Below are 25,987 nucleotides of genomic sequence, written 5' to 3' on the forward strand. Positions count from 1 at the left end.
TTGAAACCACACTCTAACATCACTATAAAAGCATAACTCCCTGTTCTCTCCCATCCAGTCACATGCTGAAATATTTCTTTAGTATCTATTCTATCATATATCCCTTTTTTTTTCACCTATCAGCTAAACTTTGTAATCCGCAAAACTTCAGTTTGTGGATTACAAACTCTACAAACTAGTTATCATTTAGATCACTAATCTCTGAATCCCCCTACACCACTTTCATATTGGCCATATCAAAGCCTTATAAAGAGATATAATTATTTTTTTATCTCTACTTATCAATGTGTTTCCTAATATCCAAGTGATCCTTTTAAGATTTCTGCCCACTTTTGCAATAAGTCCTCTAAATTTTAACTCTCTATCCATCATCTAAATCCCTACTCACATACATTTCTTGCATTGCAGTTTCATCTACATATAACCTGCATTTTTTTCATCTCAAACTGCACACCTTTACACTTTGACAGAATGAATTAGCAGCCACTCACCTATGTCCAAACTAGCAATCTAATATGTAGATCATCCTGGAGCATCTCAACATCACCTTAGTATTTAGTGCTCTCTCCTCAGTTTAGCATCATCAGCAAATTGATATTCCCCACAGAGTATCATATTCCATATAATTATTACTGAATTCTATCCTTAATGAACATTTCCAATACTTTTACAAAATTTCCAATATCCTAACTGCCACTCATGAAATACTAACTGGACTATAATTTGCAACCTTTGTTCTTCAAACTTCCTTTATGTAATGGGACTATCTTGCCCTATTTCCATTCCTTTGGGAAACTGGCAGTGCTAAGACATGAAGCAGCCTAGTCAGAGGCACTGCCTTTTTCTTGCACTTCCATAAAACACAGGATAATATCTCATCCAATCCCATAGCTGTATTCACACTGACATTAATATCCTAAATACCTGTGTTCTCATATTGATCAGTCGCATTCTATTTTGATGATATACACTCAAACAGTGATCACTCAGTAATTCAACTATATATTCTTTCTCCTATTATCTCCCTACTATCAACATTCATTAAAATTTATCATTTCATAATCAATCCTTTACTCAGCAGATAGCATAAGAACTCTGGGATTTCCTTTTAACTGCTCAGGTCTGCTTTGACCTCTTCATTTCTAAAATGGGCACCCTTATGATATCTTTAAGTTAGGAAATAAGTCCAATGGAGACAAGTCTGAGATGTAGGAAAGATGTTCTGAAAATTCAAATATGGCCTCTTGCATAACTGTTGAAGTGAATGTGCTCATATACACATACATCTTGCTAAAACAATGGCTGTTCCTTGACGTGAATGAGATTAAGTTGTTGTTGGAACTTTCTTATGATCTTCACAGTTTTGTGAATTTATTGTCATCCCTTTCACTTGGTAATGAGACAACTCTGCTGTCTCAGAAGACATGGACTTAGTCAACATGGACTTTCTAATAGAAGATTCAGTTTTGAACATCTGAGGCCTTGGTGAAGTATGCTGGTGATATTCCACAGACTGAATTTTTAATTCTCGGGTATAATGATAGTTGCAACTCTTCCATCCACATACACAATTTTTGGAAAAAAAAACCAGTCTTCCCTTTGGTAATGTTGAAGCAACTGACAACAAACTTCCAGTCTTGTATATTTAATTTCACTAACCAAATGATAAGGCACCTAACATGTGCATAACTCCAAACACCAACGAGGAACAAACATAGTGTGAGGAACAAACACCAACGCTGTTTGTTCCTCACACTATGGTGTCTGTTGACTTCTTTCCAAGCAGTGCATATTAAACTGTAGTAGAGGGATGAAGGAACAAAACAAGACTGCACATTTCAAGACAACTCTCACTCCAAGTGTTGTGCACACACAGATATGATGCATAGCACTTGCATATTTATGCATGCATCTTGATTAGAATTCCATATGATATCCTATCAAAAGATTTTGCAAAATCCAGCAGTATCAATATAAACCCCTTTACCCAACTTAGCTGTCATTGCATTATAAAACATGAACAAATTACTGAGGCAATGATCTACCCATCACAAAACCATCTTTCCTCCATATAGTTTTCTATTTCTGTCTACCCATTCCTGTATTTTGCTCATGACCAACTTCTCCAGTAGTACCTTGACTACAACTCTTGTTATGCTGATGAGTCGATAATTTGCTTTCTCATTCCTGTAGCCTCCTTTATGTAATGGAGGTATTCCCCCCTCCTCTTTCCACACCCTTGGGACTAACCTATATTTGTCCACATCGCTCTACTTGATATTGCCTTCCTTTCAAAAAGATTATCCTCATATTTGGTGTTGAATACTATAGCTGCTCTTTCTTTTTACCTGATTGTTATTGTCTGAATATAACATTTCATATAATTCTTCTGCTAGTTTCATTTCAGCCCATGCAGTTAGCCTAGTGGCTATGTGCTTCACAACCATATGCCTGAGGAAGGAGTGTCCTAAGTTCGATTCCCATCGATGATGTGAGGAGCTTAAGGATTTTCCTCAGCCACAGCGAAGTTAGCCAGTCTTGGGTGTGGACAGCAGGGTCCCCCCCCCCCCCAGTTTATCTGGGGGGGTTTCATCCCGCAAGCAGGCAAACCAGCCCTGTGAACACACACAGATACAGTCATGAATATCACCCTTAGGGGATGCAGCAGAGTGGCAAACTGGCTGCATTAATATGCCAGTAACCCCTCATTAGGAGGGGGGGGGGGACTCAACCGTCCTAGACAGATGAGAAGGATAGGATGGCTTCATTTCTTTTCTATTGATACTTCTTACATTGATAGTACCAATCTTGAACTCTGCTGATATTCAGTTGGGATGAGTTTCAGGATTTGTTCCAGTAGCTGACTTTGCACTGTTTACCCTGTTTCCTTGATGAGGACAATGGGGGCCTTGCTTAATCGGGTGATGTGCCAGCCAGCATCAAATTCTGTTGTGTTGCACCATAATTTTACATTGTGGTTTAAGCCAATAAGAATACAATTTGGTCAGCTAAATCCCAAATTGCCAGTCTATGCTCGTTCCTTTAATATTCCAAGTGAATAATTAACATGGTGTACCACAAGATGATGAGTATTGGACTTTAGGTCAGAAGCCCTGGTCGGTCCACATTCCTTAAAAGGCTATGTGGAAGTCTCCTCCCAGTTACACAGCTTTGACCCTTAAGAACCCCCTTTGCTGTTTTATTATTATTATTACACACACACACACTAAATATGCAATGGGCATTTTGAAAGTCGGCATGCATATTTATGACATTTTAATCAAGTGATCATATGATGCAAGGGCTATTTATAGTAAGTCTCAAATGCTGTATGCAAGTCTGTTTGCTTTTTATCACACAGTAGAAGTTGCAAAACCCACAGCACATGACTGCTGACTGTGGAAGAGTAGTTATACAGAAAAAAGAAAGGAATATGTTCATGAAACATATTTATCAATATGTTTCTTGAACAGCTGCAGGTTGTAAGTGAAATTTTAAAGACTCTGAGAAAACATTGTGAAGAAGATTGTTCTAGTGCAACCTTCTTCAACCTTTTTACACCTGTGGACCAGGAAAAATAGGAGAAATATTTCATGGACCGGCTGACGGCTAAGACAGAAATATAAACCAATGTAGATAATATTTTATTTATTAAATCCAATGTTATAAAATTAGAATTTTTAGTTAGTGCGACATCTGCTGTTGCTTAGAGGTCAGAAATTTGATATATGTGGCTGGAGCGTTGTTTCTGAGAGATGAAGAAAATTTTGGAAATTTTTAGCAGACCGCCAGGAAATTTCTGCAGACTGGCACCGGTCTGCAGACCACAGATTAAAGAATAAGGTTCTAGTGAACAGAAGTATATGAAATGAAAAGGAAGATATAATAAATTTAGTTTAATCCTTTATCCAAGTGTGAGCAAACAAAGTTTGCGCCTGAAAGTATCTTCAGGACTGGGTTAAGGTGGTAGTTCCCTTAATGCATAACAATAGACATATCCGCAAGGAGATGTGTTTTGCATTATAGGAGATACTAGGATAGGAGTGTTGGTAGCTTGCTCCACCTTTGCAACGAGTTGCCCTGGTGTGTACCACCTTAACCCAGTCCTGAAGATACTTTCAGGCGCAAACTTTGTTTGCTCACACTTGGATAAAGGATTAAACTAAATTTATTATACTCTAACCAAGTGGAAAATAAACTTTCAACATCTTTCTCTAAATCCAGAGTAATTTATTAAAAAAAAGGGTGGCACACCAATTGGCAATTCCTATAGGTGGAGATGACCTGCTAATGCTTCTGCCCGATATCTTGACTTGGGCCTGGCTCCCACTGAAGAGACCTCAATAAAGGTCGAAACCGGTCTGGGTAGTGGCCCTTCCCTTAATGCATAACAATAGACATATCCGCAAGGAGATGTGTTTTGCATTATAGGAGATACTAGGATAGGAGTGTTGGTAGCTTGCTCCACCTTTGCAACGAGTTGCCCTGGTGTGTACCACCTTAACCCAGTCCTGAAGATACTTTCAGGCGCAAACTTTGTTTGCTCACACTTGGATAAAGGATTAAACTAAATTTATTATACTCTAACCAAGTGGAAAATAAACTTTCAACGAAAAGGAAGATAAGACTAAAGCAATGATACTAGCTAGTTCGACAGAACAGCACCCACCAAAATATCTACAGTACAGGCAGAACGATAAAGAATCTATGTGAAAGTGACTAGAGTGAATATATGACCTAAACTGCCATCTTCTGGATCGAGCAGAAAACATTTTAGGAAATATTTGGAATTTATATAGTGTTTTCAGTCGCACAAATAAGTAATAGTTTCTTGGGTAGAAAATGACAACTAGTGTTTTGCCACAGATGTGATATGATGTGCTTGCGGATGGAAAAGCTATAAGTGAAATTCAGCCCAGAAGAGAGATCTTATCTTGACAGGAAATTTAGTATTATCAAAGATAAGGAGAGTAGAAGTATGGTTTTTCTTGTGTAAAATAAGATAATGCTGTCTTATTTCATACTATAGCATTAAAGTTGATAATGTTTCCTCATCCTGCTGGAATACAGCAAGGGCAATATTTAATCACTGGTTATGGAAGATCTTGTAGCTTGGAATATTTGAACACTCTAAAGGAGGTCAAATGAACAAGAGGAACAGAGTGTGGGGAGAGTGCGTTGCAAGCAAAACTATGGATAGGTTCTGAGAGTAGAGATTTGAGAAAAAAGTCAAAATTATTTACAGGAGAAAAAATATGGATAAAAATAAAGAGCTCTGAGGAATTCTAGAAATGGTGGAGAAATTTCAAGACAAGAAACTGCCCACCATGAAAAGTCAGCAACTACAGAGGAAAATTATAACTCAACTGCAAACAGCAACAGACCACATGTTGCTGTTTGCATCTGGCAAGTAAACTGTGTGTCAGACCTGATCATATGCTCTAAAAATTCACTGGATATAGCAAAACTATTTGACTTTGTTATGCACTCTGGATATTTTATTTGTCAGAATAAAGTTTACTCAAGTTGAAGGAACTGCAATGGGAAGTCCACTCTCCCCCCACACTTGTTAACTTTTATTTAGAACATTTAGAAAACATCCTTTTCTCATCCATACACTCTCAAGCCTTCATTTTCGGTTTGTTACACAGTACTTCCATTTATCAAAAGCCTACTTTCACTGGACCACTGGACACTATAGTCAATAGCAATCAACTCACCATCCATCACAGAAGACTGGAATTATAAAAACTTTATAATTCCAGTAATTAACTACTTTGTAATTAAATGTTGTTGCCACTGATGATGGCCTGTGATATTTAGGCTGAAATATATGGCCTTAAATAAATAGTATTCCTTATCGCTTGTGTTTTTTCGTCTTAATTGATGAAACCTAAAAATGGCAAGAGAGAGAGAGAGATACCACACAAGAAAGGTTTCCCTAAACTTTTCCATGACATATGTCCTAAGGTGGATGATGTTGGCTAGGTGATTTGCTGTGAAATGGGAGCAGATAAATTCATTAAGTGGTTAATGATTAAATATCAGACCTCCATGAGATAATGAAGTTGGCTGTTGATAACTTTCTCAATGATTTCGGAGAGAAATTAAGGTGACTTTTACCACCCTTTTTTTGGAATTGTCTAATGTAAATTTGCTACAATGCTGGAAAATGTCAGATAATTATGAAAATATTGTAACATACTGTGCAATGAGTGTTAATTCTGGAACACAATTTTTTTTTGGGGGGGGGGGTAACATCAGAAGCAGAAGATGCCAGGATTCTTTTATTGTCTTAATGATCAATAATGAGCTGCTCTTGGTAGAGCAGGAGATGCTTTTCCTTGCTGGATACATGCATGCATGTATCCAGCAAGCAAGCATGCATGTATCCAGCAAGCAAGCATGCATGTATCCAGCAAGGAAAAGCATCTCCTGCTCTACCAAGAGCAGCTCATTATTGATCATTAAGACAATAAAAGAATCCTGGCATCTTCTGCTTCTGATGTTCCCCCCCTCCCAAAAAAAAATTTTTTTTGGGGGGGGGGGGGAACATCAGAATATACATGCATGCAGGAGTTGAAAGAGAAGAATGATGTTAAGGTCTACCATATCTCTGATTATTATTATTCTGGATCTCCAAGAATATGAGAGAGAGAGCTGCAAACATGGAAAGGATGGGTTAGAATTATTTGAAATTATGGCAGAGGTAACTAAGGCTATGAGGGTAGTGTATGTGTTTGCTAATTGCATGTGCTTCTTTAGTTGTTTGCATATTTTGTATAAGGATGGGCAAAAGTTGCATCCAATCACCTTGGCAAGGAAAAGGTTTACTGATGTTTGACTCTTATTGTATGGATCACATATGAAGGATCACAATATTAAAAAAAAGGTCCTTAAACCAGACATCAAAATCAGAAATATTCAACTGTGAGATTTACTTTATATGGGTGATGTTATATCTTTAAATAAATCCAATAAGTGTCTTTAGGACTCCAAATAAAAAGAATAAATTTAACACAAATTTCATATAAAAAGACAAAAACTATGAAAATAAACAGGAACATGGAAAACATCAACGGCTTTCTCCAAGGAGAATCCACAGAATAGTTAAAATACTTCAGCCATTTAGGCACAGTTTTTAGCAAAGTTTATCGAAATTAAATCCCATCCACCTTGAGCATGGATGTTTGTAAAAGCCTGCTCTGGATGAACTTGTATAGCTCCTTGAGTATTTATAAGGCTTATCTTTTAAATAAAAATAAAATAAAATAAATTAAAAAAAAAATCAGAAAGAGATAAAAGAATAAGTAAATCTGGAATGATAGAGAATTAGTTAAATAGATTAATATGAAATAACAGAGAAATCTGCCAAACACTACACTGGTAACACACAAAGTTTTCAAAAAGTTTAATATGGATCTGATAGCTGGTCTGAAATAAAGCATGTGATCAAAAAATGGACAATGCATATAAGTTCTGTGAAAAATTTGAAGCAAAGAATCAAAGACAGAATCATATTAAAAAATGAAGATATTAAAAGTAACGTTCCTAGTTTTCAAGAATGTGTAAGTAGAGCTTTATCTACAGTGGAATGTCACTTAAACAGAACGAGAGAAAGGAGATTGGCAAAATGAGTGTGTGTGTGTGTGATGCCAGGATGATGGAAGAAAAAAGACCTGGAAAAAGACCAAAATCTAGGTGTTATCTTACCAGTGTGATGTATTTTAGAATCTTTCTGTTATTTGTAATTATGTTGTTCCCTTTTTATACTGAAGAGGCTGTTGATGCTAAGGCAAAAATTTTACCATAGACAAGCTAACATGATTTATTTTCTGTATCTCTTTTAGAAGTTCTTCAATTTGCAGGATCTTTAAAGTGGCATTAAAGTTGTATTTGTGTAGTATACTGTTTATTCATTTATATATTTCTGATAACCATTCATGGCATAGAATGGCTAAGGTTTTATTGTAATCCAATTTATTTTTAAGTACAATTTTGTAAAGAATTTTGCTGATAATATTTCTGACATTTTTAGAAAGGTATCACTGATAGTTTTTAATTCATGTTTAAGTGTTGTTCATTGGAGCAAATAGTTATAACTCTGCTTTAGTGTATCTTAACAATACTTAGTTTTTATGTGGTAGTAAGGGCCCAGAGGAAGATGTCTGACCAATGTATCCAGAAATGGAAGTGTGTTCTGACTTTCAATTTCAAGGGAGAATTGTATGTATTTGTGTTGTTTATTCAGGTGGCTAAGTAAGATGTCTAAAGTATGGCAGCTATGGCACCAGATAATGAAAATATCATCAATGTACCTGAGCAAAACTTTCAGTTTTAAAGTACAGGCATCTAGAGTGTGTTGCTCATCAGCTTCCAAACAGTTGGCAATAGGAGGGGACTTCAGCTCAATCTTAGCAAGACAAAGATTATGGTTCTCAAAGGAAATACACACAGGGAAGCTCCTGAGAAACAAGTGTACCTTAATGGAGAAAGAATTGAGGAATTCAGCAAGATCAAGTATCTGGGATCAATTATTAATGTGAAGAATTGCTATTCAGAAGACATCAGAAGAAGATTATGAATGGCTAAAACAAGTCAGAGACTCGTCTATAAGCTTCATAGTGAAGAATTTATGGAAACACAACACACGTGTTAGAATAATTACTTTACTTATCATTAGGAAAGTAGCATTCGATGTTTCAACCTCTGTATTGAGGTCATCTACACCAGCGCTTCCCAAAATGTGGGCCACGGCCCCCTTGGGGGTCGTAGGTTTTGTTGAGGGGGCCGTGAAATAATGAAAACAAATTTAAAATGTTTTAAGACTAAGTAGATTTTCTTATTTTAAAAGGAACGTATTTTAACTTTTATTATTTATTATTTCTTTTTTTGTTATTTTTTATATTTTAATGGAAAAATTCACACATTGGTCCTGCATATTTCGGCGCTTAACGAATATTAGTAAATATTGCTTATTCATATGTTTCATTTCAAAGCAGTGGTTAATTGTATTTACTTCGAAAGCTCTCCAGGGAAGCTCCAAATTTTCCTGTCCCTTTCATCAATCAGGGACTGTTGATATTGACTTTATATACATATCAAAACTCGTTTTATATTATCACTGTCATCCGAGCTAGTTTTCTGTTACCAATAAAAGTTTCGCATATACTTCATACATGAAAAAAGGCTTAAACAAGTTCATGTGGGGACATAGTTACTTGCTTGCAGTGGTAAACAACACCCCCCCCTCCCTAAAAGCCACTATACTGCAGAGGCAATAAAAACAAGTACTTTTATTATGCCAGTGAATAAGGTATGAGCAGTCTGTGTAATATATTTCTCAACAAATAGTGCAATTAGAGACAACTGGGATAAAAACACATTGATTAATGAATCACATGTCCCCTCATACAGAAACTATGCTATATAGACTGAAACAAAACCATATGTTGCATGGACAAACCCAGTATCTAACTAAAAACTATTGTTATTAATTAGATGTGTGCGAGTTCGATTTCCCAAGGCAGCAATAAAATTCAACCGAACGTGTTAAAATTGTAAACGTGTTAAAATTCGTAAAAGTGTTAAAACTAAGTAATATATATATATATAATGAATGTTATGGCAGTTTCACATATGGAATTCGGCTGAAGAGAGTTAGCATTTCAACTCAATTGTCAGCTATGCTTTTATCTTTCGGCTGCGCGATCTTTTGTTAATACTGCACCAATCATATGCACGTTTTAAAAACCTGCCTTTGCTGTCTGTTTCGCATTAGGCTTAATTACCGTAAAGGGAGAAAAGTCACAAAAGAGAAAAATGTTCTTGGTCCGGGGATTCCCTTATTCAGGTAATATTCATTAATTTCATGTTATGTTATCAGTCTGTGGTGAGCCAGTATCGGTAAGTGGTGATATTATTTGATCTATTCTACGTTAAAAAATTTAACCCTGAGATGGATAAGTGGCTGATAAAAAATTTTAAAAAAATCCCGCGAACAATCAGAAGAAGCAGAAACAGACTCAAAAAAAGAACAGTATTTCATATTTTACTAGAACAGCCCGCATCGTCTTCAGAACCAAACGGTAAGAGGCAAAAAATGTAATATATGTATTTAATTTTTGCAATATTCGCTGTGCATGTTTTGTATTGAATATAAATACAATAAATATTATAATAATATATCTCTATTACGATTTTTTTTTCGAGGGGGGCCGTGAAATATTTTAATTTTTGCAAAGGGGGTCCTGACATCCAGAAGTTTGGGAAGCACTGATCTACACCATGGTGGACTACTCCACTATGGTAAAACAAGCCTGTCAGACCATGCACTCCAAACATGTCACAGAGGCACCGTCCCTAAACTGCACCAAAACCTGGCTTGAAAGAAAATTCAAAGAAGCCTGTGAAATGCTGAAACATCATCCAAATCTGAAAAAGAATGATGAATTAATTATTCCAAGAATATAGAGAACCCATCTTCAACTATATAGCATCCAGAACAACCCAAAACAGAAGAAAATCGTAATATGAGAAAACTTTAGAAATTGTTTAATGTAGGGTTGTTGTTGTTTTTCCAGAGAGCTAGGGTAAATGATTAACAAACATTTAGATTCATCTTATTTCTGTATATTGTAGTGTCATGTAGCTCATATCCTGTACTATGTATGTTTCCTGATGATGACCTCAATACAGAGGTCGAAACATCAAATGTTACTTTTCTAATGATAAGTAAAGTAATTATTCTAACAAGTGTGTTGTCTCCCCTTAAATTCTTCACTATGAATGCTGACCACCATGTGACCCTAAAAGAAAGAATTGTCTAAAATGTGGAAAGATGGATCTATCTCCAAAAGATAATGAACCATTTGGTAATTGTGTAACAAATGCTACTAGGAAGGGGAAGACAACTGTTAGTATCTTTTTCTCTAGTGAAGGTAGAGAAAATTTTGGAAGGTAGTTGTTTAAGTGCACTAACCATATATCTGATATGCCCAAGCCATGAGACAAAAATTACAAACATACAATTGATTTCATGTCACCAACTGTTGACTTATGTACGACTGTCTAAAAATTTCCAGAAAAATTTGCTAGAAACAAGTCTGTAGATGGGCGCTCTCTGTGCCATTACTGGATGGAGGACAGAGTATAGTGGGTCTTTGAATTTTAGAGATCCCATATACCTATGCAGACAGGTTTAACTGCCCTATCAAAGCATTAATTAGATTTCAAAGAAGCCAAGTTACTTGGTCCTTACTTATTGCCCACTGAACCTAACACACAACAGAAAATGGGATGGGATATCCAAGGAGTTCGACATGTTAAGGTTTCAGTTTTTTTTTGGTAATTTCTTTAGGAAAAATGCAACCTTTTTTTTTAATATCAATATTTATAAACTTTTTTTTTCTTCTGAGATCATCCAGGATCATAACCTATATACTGGCATGTAGAGAAGTCTTTCAAAAAAATGGTCATATTTCTGTTATACTTTGTTTAATCAATAATAACAGTAACATATTGCACTTGAAACATATTTCAGGTGCAAATTTTGTTTGCTTATACTGTACTTGGATAAAGGATTAAAACCAAGAATATAATTTCTTGGCATCTTTAATTTATAGTATAACAGTGGAAAAACTTCCAAGTAGGTGATAATGATTCTTTGTGGAATTGTGGAAAACTTTTCTGCTTGGTTATGGCATAAATTATACTGAAAGGAAAATATTACTATTAATATTAACATCTGACCTCCATGGGATCAGACATTCATCAGGAAAGGTATATAGTATCACACACACACAAAATTCATCCAAACATGCTATAAACTACTCATACCCTCCTTTCCAGGGATGAGCTCTTGTTCTTCCTTCCCTCTCCCATTCTATGTAAAATCTCTTCCATGTCAACCTGATAACCCCCGACTAACTTATGTCTCAATCATATCCCCCCCCTCCTTCTATTCACAAGGCTTTGCAATTTACATTCTCTTAATCTGATCTTGTACTCCACATTCCAACGACACTAATCACTTTTGCGAATCTTCTATGGGCCCTTACTAACATATCTTCATCACCGTGAAAACCTAGTGACCAAATCTGTTCACAATAATCCATATGAGGTCTGATCAAGGCCTTATAAAATGGCATCATAACCTCTTTATTTCTGTATATCAAGATCCACCACATCATTGTTATTATCTAATGTGACATCTTCAAAACTTATGCAATGTGATCCCTGAATTTAAGGACCTTGTCCACCACCACTACCAAATCTCTCATTTCCTCTACTTCCTTTAAAGTTTTCCCCCCACCACATGTATACTTTGCATCCCATCATTGTTTACCAAATTTCAAAACCTTACACTTTGCAGCAATGAACTGATAGTTCCAATTACTTGCCCATTAATGCAATCTATTTAAGTCCTCCTGTAAGACCATAGCATCTGCTTGACTCTGCATCGTTCTCCCAATTTTGCATCATCATCATCATCTGCAAACAGCTGCATATCACCATTTAAACCCATTCTGATATCATTAATAAACAAACTGAACAATGTTCCCAAAACTGATCTCTGCAGCACACCATGAGTGACGCTCGTCTTTTGGGATACTGTACCCTCATATACAACTTTCTGATACCTATCTGAGAGCCAGTCATCGATCCAACTCAGAAGTCTGTTATCCAATAACATCCATTTCAATTTATTTAACAGCTTGTCATGTAGTAGTCTATCAAAAGCTTTTGCAAAATCTAAGTATAGCACTGTATATATATGCATCTCGCTAATCCAAGACTTCCTTTACCAACCCATTTATCAACCCATTTCTGCAAGCTAGTTCTCGCCAATCTCTCTAATACCTTCGCCACAACTCTAGATATACAGATTCACCTATAATTTGTAGCCACAGCCTTATCACCACTTTTATGCAGGGCAACAATTTTACCTTCTTTCCACTCCCTTGGAATCTGTGCTGTTGTAAGACTCTTATTAAATAGGCATGCCAATGCTACTGCCAATTCCCTGGACCTTAAGATGCATGTTAATATGTCATGAAATCCTATCAAGTTTATTTATTTCCTCATATACCTTCCACTCACAATTAAGCAATCCTCTCCTATGTCTTTTACACTTCAGTTTCTTATGATTTTTTCCTGATGAACCACCTTATAAATTGATTACTGAATACCTCAACAATGTTTTCTGTAGCAGTTATCATTCTACCATTTTCATCCATTAACATTATTTTACTATAATCATTCTTCCTTCTACTTGTCACATATCTAAAAACTCTCTGGGGTTTATATTCACCTGATTTGCTAATTTCTGCTCATACTGCTCTTTTGTTGTCCTTACTAAATGATTCACTCCCCTGGCTCTTCATGTAACTGATTATTACTATTATTCATCATGTACTGCCTCTAAAGTGCATTCTTCTTCTTCTTCTTCTTCTTCCAGATTTCATGCTTAATCCCCTCATTCATCCATTTTACACCTATATTATTCAGCCTTTTGACCTTCAGAATATATTCACACGTTGATGCTGTTATGTATTTCCTTGTCAGTTCCCAAATATCATTTATTTCCTTACTGCTCAACTCCTCTTTCCATGCTATAGCTCCAAGCTGTCTCCTAAGCTTGTCATAATCACCAGCCTTGCACTTCCACACACACATACATATATCCTTTTCTTACAGAAGTCAGCATGTGGCTAGCCACAACCCAGGTGATCACTTCATGATCACTCTCGCCAACTGAATGAAAGTGCGAACCCCCACTCACAATTACATCTTTTGATGAAATTATCAGATCTAAAACTCTCGATCCTTGCATGCGCTCCTTTACATGCTACCCGAGATAGTTGTCTCTAAAAACTCAAGAAAATCATTTTCCTTATTCCCAAATGCTATCTCTTCATTCCAATCCATACCGCCATAATTAAAATTGCCCATAATAATCACCATTCCTTTGTTCATTAACCCAAGTTGTTTATGCATTTCTTCATCACTACCCTCCACATTCCCTGACATACAGCAACATTCAACTAAATATGTCTTCCTATCAACCTCCACCTCACACCACATTGCCTCATAACCATTACCTCTATTTCCTTCTTTCACGTCTACCTTATGCAAACATAATTCTCCTCCCTGCCCTGCTATCATCAGAGCAATCCCCCCTCCCTTCTTGCCCTTTTTCCCTGTGAAATACATTATACCATTCCATTTCTATTCCCATTAAGATATCATCTTTATTCAACCATGATGCACATATTATGATTTAGGGACAAATAAACTCAATATCAATGAAATCATTTCATCTCCCTTATTTCTGATACTTTTAACATTTGAAAATAAACACAACAGTTCACTTTTAGGTCTATAATCAGTCCTACCCAAGAAATTCATTGGCTGTGATTTCTGCCCCCCCCCCAAACACCCTTATTACAGCTTACCACATATATCCACTTAGTCTGAACTTCTCCACTCACCCAATCTATGCCATTTCTATGCTGATCATTCCCATCATACATTCACTACTACTTCCAATATCCATTCTCCCAATGCCACGTCTCCCTGTCCACCTTGGCTCCCCCCCATTTCCTGTTCCTTGTGCATTCCCATTTTCTCTTCATCTCTCACACTAATACTGTTTCCATTGCCAAGCACTTCTGTCTTTTCAATACCACTCTCATGATCTTTCACTTCATCTCTCACTTCTGATCTCTTGCTTGCATCACACACTGCACCTCCATCTAGCAACAGTTTCCCCAATGCACTCACTCCAAAGGCATTCAAATGCAATCCATCATCTGTGTAATTCCATTCTTCCCTCAAATACATGCCACACATCCATAAACTACATTCCCCTCTCCTCACACAGCTCTACTTTCGTCCCATTCATGATTCTGGGGTTATTTCTCAACTCATCATTATCATACCTTGGCAACAAACTGACAAACTTTCCCACTATACTGTTATCTTTCTCTCTATTTTTAGAATTAGAATCAGAGCTATAAAGTACTGCCTCCAACCTCAACAAGTGTGGCCATATTAATATGCCAAAGATATGAGAGACAATCATTCTAAGACCACATTTAGCTTGAAGTTTTTGAATTAACTTTTATCATGCCTCAAGAGGGTGTCTTGTTAGGACATTCGTTCCTGTTCAGTCACAATTTGAATTGCTTCTACAGCTATCTAAATGATGTGTGTTTTTTCTAAATTCTAATTTGTGCTTTGCTGGTTAGAAACCCTATAAAATATTATTATTTTATGGGGTTTCTAATAAATTAATTTATTAGAAATCCCGTTCAATAAATTAATTTATTTTCCTCCAGTGTTGCTTATATTGCAAAGCAATGTTATGATAAAACTTTATTATTTACTTCACATATTCACCTGAATGGCTAGTGATTATGCATTTGAAAAGTGCTTATGCAAGAATAAGCATTAATGAATTGGACATATATATATTTATTTATTTTATTATTATTTTTTCATTTTATTTATTTATTATTATTATTATTATTATTTTTTTTTTTGTCAATACCTACCAGCAGTGTGAAGAGGTGTTCTTCCATTTCTGCTCACTGTATTCCATTGATCTGGATCTTTATCCAAAAGAAAACCGATTATTTCATCACGTCCTTCTCTAAATGCATTATAAAAAAAAAGTACATTTTTACTGTTTAATGACAAAGCAAAAAATTAAAGTTCTTAAACTTAACAAGTTCTTAAACTTTTTGGATAAAAACTTAACAAGCATAACATAACTGATTTACTTCAGCTTTATGTTAGATATGGCTCAAAAATTAAATTAAAGGATATCAAGTTAATGGCCTCATAAAGTCAGTGACAGTTACAAGATCACTAACTTGATATAGTCGTTACTTGACAATCCACATGTAACTTCATCTTTTGAGATTTACAAAAAATTTCATTAGCTTCAGAGGTTATTAAGAGCCTAAGCACCTGGGTGATATTCTTCTAAAAACAGCTCTAACATAAGTAATCTACATCACATATTATTCATCACAGAGTATTCTTAATAACACCTATAAAGGAAAAATATATACATATTCAGGAAGACCACCAATGACTACTACAAACAATGACAATGATAATGACAATGACTACTACAAACCTGTTTATCACTATCACCTGTTGGCAGATGTTACATGAATATGTAACATCTGCCAGCCAAGTCAACCTCATCTTTCTGTGGTATAGCCTGTTCTTGCAAATGAGGTTCTGAGAATGAGTGCTACTGCCTTAAAAGCATTCCTTCCCTAGTTGGAAGAAATGCCAACTAGGCTTCTAGGTGTTAAATGACTTTCGTTGTCCAGTGAAGCACCACCACACTGCTTATGAGAGGCATGAACACTCTGCCTCCAAATAGGGAGAGTGACCATGTGGTCTTGTTCTGGAAAGTTGCCAAACATGTAGAATTCTCCATCAAGAAAGGGTTTATGTTCAACTATAAGGCCAGTGATTATGAGATTCTCAGGAATTATCTTGGAATGGTACCATGGCTTGAAATGTTATGGCTTCAAGGAAAGAATGTTAGTAGTGCCTGGCAAGTGGTCAGATATTACTTGAGAGCAGCAGTATCAGACTTCATATCCAAAGTCAAGAGGATAAAAACGAGTTGGAATTAAGTGGATGAGTAGGAATATAAAGCAAGAGCCGCAAAAAAAAAAACCTTGTGGAGGAAATATAAAGAAAAAAGTGATCAGCATACTCATGAGCAGTACAAAGTTCAAGTAAGAAGGATGACTAGTATTATAAGGAAGGCCAAATCAAGCTATGAGAGAGAATTAGCCAAACAGGCCAAAGTAAACCCAAAAGAGTTTTTTTGTTATGTAGCAAGTAAGAGGAAAAATGATTATGGTAGAATGACTTTAAACAATGCTCATAGTAGAAAGGTAACTGAACCAAAAGAAATAGTTGAGTTGTGGGTGATTATTTTGCAAAAGTGTATCATCCAGGTGCCGATTTTACAGTTGCTGATGTTACAGAGATGTATATCAATATTGAGGTAGATGAACAGGTGTTCAGCATATTAAAAAATATAATGTGAACACAGCAGTGTGAATGGATGGCATATCAGCCTATATACTACGTGAATGTGCAAGAGAATTGGCATTGCCTCTGATGAATTTGTTCCGTCTACGTCTTTGCTCTGGCAGGATTCCAAGGGAGTGGAAAGAGGGTAAGATAGTACTATCGCATAAAAGTGACTCCAAGACAGACCAATTGATATATCAGGAGTGGCTGTTAAAGTATTGGAAAAGTTGGTGAAAAGTAAAATACAACAATGGTGGATAGGGATGCGATACTTTATAGTGAGCATCATGGTTTTGTAACTTATTCACATTTTAAGATAAAGTGATAGCAGAATTGGATAAAGGTAATGGCTATAATATGATACTGCTCAACTTTGCCAAGGAATCTGACAGAATACCACATGGAAAACTATTACAAAAACTGGAAGGGATGGGAATGGATATGAGGCTAGTAGCATGGATGGGAGGGGTGGCAGATGGACAGACACCAGAGAGTAGTATATGGTGGAGTGGAGGAGAATGACTAGTGGAGTACCTCAGGGTTTGGAACTTGGGAAGGATTTCCTAGAAAATAGAAAACAGGGAAGGATTTAAAAGGGGATATTCAATTGTTTGCTGATGATGCAAAACTAGGGAGAGCAATAATTGATAAAGGTGATATCTTGAAGAATGATTTAAATAAATTGGCATTGTGTGCAAAGGATACTGATTGCCATTTTTAATGTTGCAAAATGTAAGGTTTGAGTTGGATTGTGTATCATATTGATGGTATTGGTTTGCAGGAAATTGATGAGGCTAGGGACTTGAGGATAATTGTGAACAGAGTTGAAGTTCAGAAGGCATATTGCAAGAGTTGGTAAAATAGCTCAACAAATAACTTGGATGTTGAAAAACACACTAACAAGTAAAGATAAGGAAGTTATTATCCCTCTTTATAAGGCTATGATTCAGCCACATCATGACTACTGTGCACAGATTTGGTCATCTGGGTTTCTTGGGGTCCAGGTGGTGGAAAGGATTCAGAGACAAGTGATGATGGTGACAGGTCTGTGGAATACTCCTTATGAGAATAAGTTGAAGGTTTGTGGTTACAATGTTCAGTTGATAGGTGGAAAAGAGGGGACATGATAGAAACTTTTAAGATATTAAAGGGGTTTTTATGAAATTTATGCAAATGAAAATTATCAATATACGACAGATAGAGAACTAAGGCCATCCATGGAAGTTGCGTAAGAGTGTGGTTAGTAGGGGTCGTGTGCAGACCAGATTTTTTAGCATGGAGAGTGGTGAGTGAGTGAAATGGATTGCCAGAATTGGTTGTGAGTTCCCTGATGGTGAATGGATTCAAGAAGAGGTATGATAGGATGTGTGTGTGTATGATGGTTGATTTAGGCCTCCTGCGATACATCTCTGGACTCCATGGAGATGCTGTAAATAATATAGCAATAATAATGAAGTGGCTATTACCCTGCAGACCAACCATACACCAACCCTATGCTCTAGAATAGACATCTACAGTATATATTCCTTTGCTTTCTTCTTACATACAGATATGCTTCCCCACACCAACTAGGGAGCCAGTACTTCCTGCTTTCAGGATACAGCAGTCATAAAGCAGTTTCTATAGGCTGAGTGGTAGATAGTATGTGGAGCCCAAATCTATTGGTAAAACATTGAAAGGGATCCCAATCAGATGGAGAATAATCCTGCTGCTTTCTTTGCCAAGCTGTGCCTGAGTCCAAATATAGCAGCTTGCAGGTGACACTATAAGGCTGCATTTGGATGGATTCAAGGCACTTGCAGCATGCGAGTGCCTTGATCATGTCTACAAGTCATCATTGTCCACTGCCACTACTGCAATGGTCAATGATGTCCATTATAGATCATGTCCACAACTCATCATTGTCCATTGCTCCTACTTCATGCACCAACTTTATAAATTTTCCCAACATAATAGCATAACACTAAGCAGAAAAATTAGTGTTAGTGCAATTAAAAAAAAAAACTCACAAAAAAAAAAAAAAAAATTCCAAAAAATATTGAAAATGCAACAAAAATTTGCAATAAAAATATACTTTAAAAATTGAATAAAACAACTCATGTTAAAAACAAACTTTCACATAGACTTTACCAACATCAATGATGTGCACTACTACTACTTACCCACATCCAAACCCAATCTATTATTCATCAACTAACTCAAATGGCATTCTCTATGAAAAACTTTAACTGAACTTTCCACAGCACATCATGCATGATATATTCCATAAGATAGGTGAAATGAGTGTATTTGTAGTAGCCCAAGATTATTGGACCTGGAATCTTCTTTCTATAATCTACTCTGGCTCAAGATTTTCCTTAACTCAATTTTAAGCCTTCATTTGTCGTCTACAATTCTCTTACTTCTGATTACATCAATTCTTTGGATTATCCATCTCTACTATGATCTCTATTTTAGGTTTTCACCCTATGAAACAAGAACCTGGACAGAAGAACATATGCAATTTAAAACCATAATATATTATACAGATAGGATTGACTGCCCTATCAGAGCATTAATCAGCTTTTCATCTTGGTTCTTTTTCTTAACCCCTTGTCCCTCTAAATACACTCCTCACATTAGCTCTTTTTTTCTTGACAACTCTGATCATAACCTTGTCCATGTGTGTTTTCTATAGATCGTTCTTCGCACAACCAATGTAAACCTCATATTCTATGGCAATACAATGGTGCCAACTGGGATGACCTTCGTGATTTCTATGCTTCTTTTCATTGATCTGATTATTACTTTCTACTCTCCAGATCCAAGCACTTATTCCCCATCTCACCAAAATTTCCAACTCTTATCCAGGCCTTGGTTTTCCAACAAATGTGTCAAAGCAGTCCCAGCAAAAAAATTCAGCAGTATCAGGAATACAGGAAATGAATTGGTGGGACTGATAGCCTTAGCCTGTTCAGAGATTATTGGAATGAGTGCAACGAAGATGATGTCCTGACAAGAACAGAATGGTACAGCATACTTCAGAAGAATAGGAAAGTCAAACAGGGGTGGTGAAATGTTTATTATGATAAATAATGAGCCTAGTCCTTTCAGAGTGTAGAATTTGGAAGGAAATGGTACTAATGGTTTTGAAAGCAGATGGTATGAGGTGGAAGTAGTCAAGACAAGATATTTAGTGAGATGTTGCTATAGGCCAGGGATAAACAGAGGGTGCTAAGCAGGAAATGTTTAAGCAGATCAGTTTGGCAAGTGAAAAGCAAGTGATCATTATGTGAGGTTTTAACTACCAGTATAAACTGGGTAAGTCACAGTTCCCTGTCACTCAGCCTACTATGGACAGACAGAAGATCTGTTAACATCCACTTTGAAGAATATAAGAAATACATTCCCTACCATTGGCATAGCAAGCCTGGACTGGCAGGGTATGCTTTGGACACCCCCTTCACAGAGGATAAGATATAAGAAAATCAATGTACTATACAGAAGTCGTTACAGGTCAAAAAGATTATTTTTCAAGTCAGCAATGGCTATGAAGAATTCTCCTAACCTTAACAAGTATGAATGCATTAATTTGTCAAAAATTTGGGAGACTGTTATCCTGAGATCAACTCCTACACAACTGTATTATTATTTATTCAAAATTAAGTATATATTGAATACCATATTTCAGTAATTGTATTATTATTATTATATGACACCTACAAAGAGTTCAAAGACTCAACGAGAGAGGGCACTCTACTCTACAATTCTCCATCTCCACTATTTAATCCACCAATTACACAAAACCACTACTACCATCATTATCCACACAATGGCATTTCTTTCGCTTCCTCATTGTCACGTAAACTGTAACATGTTGCTTGTTCTGAAGATGAGGAGTTGAAATCCAGCAAAATATAAGCCAGTTAATAAACAACTTTTTTATAATTTACTTTTTTTTGGAGTTGTAATACCATTAAAATAATAAGTTATGAATAACATCCAACACTAAAGTTCTCAATCAGATTAATAACCCTGTTAGAAAGAAAAAGGGAATAATATAGTGAAGCTGTTTAATGTTCACTTTATTGGGTCAATTCTTATGGGAAAAGCAAATTTTATTCCTGGAGGAAAGGAGAGAGTTGAAGGTTTAGAAGTGCATGAAAAGAATCTGTTTCAAATACTTAAGTACCCAGGAAGTTAATAAGGCAGTGGGATTGGATGGGATTTCGCTGGATGTTGTAAGAGAATGTGCTAAGGTAATGTCAGCTCCTTCATCTCGCTATTCAACGCAAGTTTGTCTACTGGGAAATTGCCTAATGAACGGAAAGAAAGTAAGATAAGTACCATTCACAAGGGTAATGGTAAAAGACAGGCATCAAACTATAGATCAGTTTGTATTTCTTTGGTAACTGTGAAGCTTTTGTAGAAATTAGTGAGAGAGAGATTGTATACAGAATTGGACAGATGAGAGTAATATTATCTCTGAAGATCAACATAGATTAGTTAAGTGGCACTCTTGTTTCAGTAATTTGCTTGCCTTTTATAATAACATGACAAGTGCAGTTGACAAGGGAAAGGAATATACTGCTATTCTTCGGATTTTGCAAAAGCATTTGATAGAGTACTATAAAAATAGTCATAAATTACAATTATGAAGCTTTTTACAATTGTTTATCTGCATTAGTATTTTATTAGTTTTGGTTTTGTAATCACATATAACCACATATAATTAGCACTTGCAATGTGCCCAATATTGATATTTACGTTAAAATGAAATGTAAAGTATTTCAGATTTATTGTACTTACCAGGTGCCTGAAAACTGTAATAATTTCGAGGATTGTTTATTGTAATTCACAACTGTTAAGTGTTGTGATATCTGTTGTCCATTTTGAAGTTATTCTCTTTTCACTGACAATAATGTATCAGCCATTACTAGCTTCTTGATTACGGTTTAGTGGAACAAGTGCACATACTCACAAAGGAGATTGATGGTGATTGAGACTGATGGCTGACAGAGAGAGAGCATTCACAGAGTACCTGGGTGATGGGACACAAGAAGTAAGAAAACAGAAGTTTGAGAATGCAGGCCAGAGAATTTTGTTATAGGAAATTTTTAAGAAAATGTGATGTGGAATATCTTAATAGTGGATACCAAAAAGGGAATCTTAACAAGGTGAATCCTTTGACTGGAAGGGTGAGACTGTCAAGATGTGAACAATAAATAAAAGGATGTAGAAAGTTTTTTTTTTTTTTACCTTGGGTATGTTATATTAAAGATAATAAATAAAAGGAGATATACGTAGACTTTCTATTTCAACATTTGAAGAAACACAAAAATTAAGTTTTGTGTTCTGTCTCAAGGATGCCAATATTAATTAGAATAACGACAGAATTAGTGAAATCTGAAACTGTAAAGTGGCTTTAATGAAGAGCTCTACTTTGATACGGTGTTTATAAAGGATTTGTTTATAAAGGATTTGTGTTTCTTGTAATTAAGTTGCCTGAGGTAAGAATATTTATACTCCATTGAAACAGTGAGGATGAGTAGAACAATATGTGGTAAATAAGAAAACACTGCATCATCATCATCATCATCATCATCATCAAATTCCTGCCATGTACCCTCAAGGGGTGTACAGGATATGACAGTACTACATGAAAAAATTACATCATTACTAACTTCCTATCTACAATTTTCCTCCAAATCAGTCTGTTACTTGTCAAGACTCCAACATTATCAGATCTTAAATTTCTATCGTCTAAGGCACTTTGTACCGTATCAATCCACCTATATCTTGGTCTTCCTCTGGGTCGTTTTCCTGCCAACCTGGAAGAGAACACTTGTTTTGCTAATCTTTCCTCTCCCATTCTATTTAAGTGACCATACCATCTGAGATTAGCTCTGCTAACGCATTCCTGGATGCTGACAATGTCAAGTTCTTTCCTAATATCCTCATTTTTAATATGATATTGCCATTGATGCCATCTGTTCACGCCTCTAATCTTTCTCAGGACTCTCATATCTGCGGTCTCTAGTCTTTGGTCAAGTGTTTTACTTCTGACCCAGCTCTCAGATCCATAAGTTAAAATTGGTTTGAACACAGTCTTGTATACAGCTAATTTAGTGTTCCGACTAATTTCTTTCTTATTCCATATGAATTTATTCAATTGACTTCCCACCATACCAGCTTTGCTGATTCTGTTGTCTATTTCTATATTTAATTTACCATCTTCAGTAAAAATTGTGCCTAAGTAGCTGAAATGTTTTACTTGTTCCACAGGTTCTCCATTCACAACACAGTTGACATTTTCAAAGATTCTGCCTATTTTCATTGTCTTTGTCTTTTTATTGCTGACCTTCATACCATATCTATTACAACAGCTATTCAATTTAGTCAGAGAATCTTGCAGATTTGTAGCGGATTTATTTAGAAGTATAACATCATCCGCATAAAGCAAAGAGCTGACATTAACATCTCCAATTTTGATATCAGGTTTAATACCACATTCCTTCATAATGTGATCCATATAGATAATGAATAACAGAGGGGATAATGTACATCCTTGTCTCACACCAGATTTAACATTAAACCATCTTCCTGTACTTCCTTCAATTCTAACTGCTGACTCACAACTCAAATAAAGACTAAGTATTGCTTGATATAATGCCCCATTGACACCATATAACTGCAGCGTATTGAATAGCTTCTCTCTTGGCACCTTGTCATATGCCTTTTGCAGATCGACAAAACTTAAATACAGATCTTTGTTATATTCCCATGCTTTCTCGACTATTTGTCGTAAAGTGAAGATCTGATCCTGACAGCCTCTATTTGGCCTGAATCCAGCTTGTTCTTCACCAAGCTTTTCTTCCACAATTCTTCTCAACCGTTTCTCAAGTATACTTGCATAGATCTTGCCAGGAACACTCAGTAGGGAAATACCTCTGTAATTCTCACATTCAGTTTTATTTCCCTTTTTATATATAGGTACTATGAGAGCTCTACTCCAATCATCAGGAATTCGTCCCTCTGTCCAGGCTTTCTGAACTATGCAGTGCAGCCACTGTAAGACTCTTATACCACCATACTTCAGCATTTCTGGTCGAATATCATCTACTCCTGCTGCCTTTCCACATTTCAAGCCTTTGATGGCTTCTTCTACTTCCAGTATGGATATGTATTCCTGACTGCATGCCTGGTCAGTGTTTTTTACCACTGTGCTGTCATCACTGCTTGTTTCATTTAGCAGTTTTTCAAAGTAATTACTCCATACTTCAAGGATATCTTTTTCTCCTGTTTTCATTTCACCTTTATCATCTCTAATTCCTTTTACAGCACTCTTTCCTCCATTCCTTAGCTTCTTCAACAACCTCCAGAATATTTTGCCACCTTCTTGATATTTATTTTCTATATTCTTGCCAAAGTCCTCCCATGACTTTTGTTTAGCTAGTTCTACACACTGTTTAGCTTTCTTACATTTGTCTCTGTATTCTGTAAGAGTAAAAGCTGACTTATTTGCCAGGAACTTTTGATATGCTTTCTTCTTTTCCTTCACTACCTCTTTAACTTCCTGTGTCCACCAGGGAGTTCTGATTTTTTTATCCTTGCACACAACCTCACCACATGCCTCTCTGGCAGAATCAATCAATGTTTCCTTCAGAGTTTGCCACTGAATCTCCAAGGTTTGATTCCTGTTCTCAAACTCTTTCATTTTCTTTTCAATAATATTTCTGTATTTTAGTCTACAGTTCACATCTGAGAGCTGCTCAACTTTTATTCGCTTTAAAACTTTCTTACATGTTATTCTTTTCAATATGAAATTCAATTTTATCCTGCTCAAGACTAAATAGTGATCACTTCCAATTTCAAATCCTCTGTACACTCTGGTGTCCTGCACCAGGGAGAAAACATCACTATCAACAATAACATAGTCAATGAGACTTTTCTTATTCCTAGCCTCTTCTCTCCATGTGAATTTGTGCACATTTTTATGTTGGAACATGGTGTTAGTAATAACCAGTCCATGTCCTGAGCAGAAATCCAACAGATATTTGCCATTATTATTAGCTTTGCTCTTTTCTCCAAATTTTCCCAAAATATTTTTGTATGTCTCACAATCATTTCCTACTCTACTATTTAGATCCCCAACAAGGACCAACTTTTCCTTTTTCATTGTGTCAGTTGCTTTTTCTAAAGCCTCAAAAAATTCCTCCACTTCTACCTTAGTAGAACCTTCTGTGGGACCATAGGCACAAATAAGTCTCATTGTCCAGTTCCCCATTCTCATATTTGCCCACATTACTCTACTTGAGACTGCCTGCCATTCAAGAAGATTAGCCTCGTATTTTGTGTTGAATATTATGGCTACTCCTTCTTTTCCTTGATTGTCATTGCCTGAATATAACATTTTGTATTTATTGCTCAGAAAGAGCTCACCAGTTTTGGTCTTTTTTGTTTCAGTCACCCCTATTATGTCGATCTGGTACTTATCTAATTCCTCAGCTAGCTCCATTTCTTTGCCATTCAGGCTTCTTACGTTGATAGTACCGATCTTTAACTCTGGTGATGTTGAGTTGGGGTTTGTTTTCGGATTTGTTCCAGTAGCTGACTTTTCGCTGTTCGCCCTGGTTCCCTGGCGAAAACAACGGGGGCCTTGTTTAACCGGGCGACGCCCCAGCCGGCATGAAATTTTGTCATGTTGTACCATCATTTTTTATTTTGGTTTAACCAATAAGAATACAATTTGGTCGGCTAAATCCCAAATTGCCAGCCCATCCTCGTTCGTTCAGTATCAAAGTAGATACCCAACAGGGTGCACCACGAGAAGGTGAGGATTGGACATTAGGTCAGAAGCCCTGGTCGGTTCTCCGCATTCCTTTAAAGGCTATGTGGAGGTCTCCTCTCAGTTATACAGCTTTGACCCTTAAAACAC

General features: G+C 36.2%; 1 protein-coding gene across 3 annotated transcripts in view; it reads right to left on the reverse strand.

The window, feature by feature from the left end:
• Positions 1-25,987, reverse strand: part of LOC150108334 (uncharacterized) — a 166,025-nt gene that overhangs the window by 60,783 nt on the left and 79,255 nt on the right. For all 3 annotated transcript variants that reach the window (XM_090415743.1, XM_090415740.1, XM_090415741.1), the window contains exon 5: positions 15,558-15,655. In XM_090415743.1, coding sequence (XP_090271869.1) covers positions 15,558-15,655 — 98 coding nt within the window. The remainder of the gene's footprint in view (positions 1-15,557; positions 15,656-25,987) is intronic.

The sequence above is a fragment of the Typopeltis vanoorti genome, chromosome 3, assembly GCF_054136105.1.
Source record: "Typopeltis vanoorti isolate ZY-2024b chromosome 3, IOZ_Tvanoo_1.0, whole genome shotgun sequence".
In the NCBI taxonomy this organism is placed as follows: domain Eukaryota; kingdom Metazoa; phylum Arthropoda; class Arachnida; order Uropygi; family Thelyphonidae; genus Typopeltis; species Typopeltis vanoorti.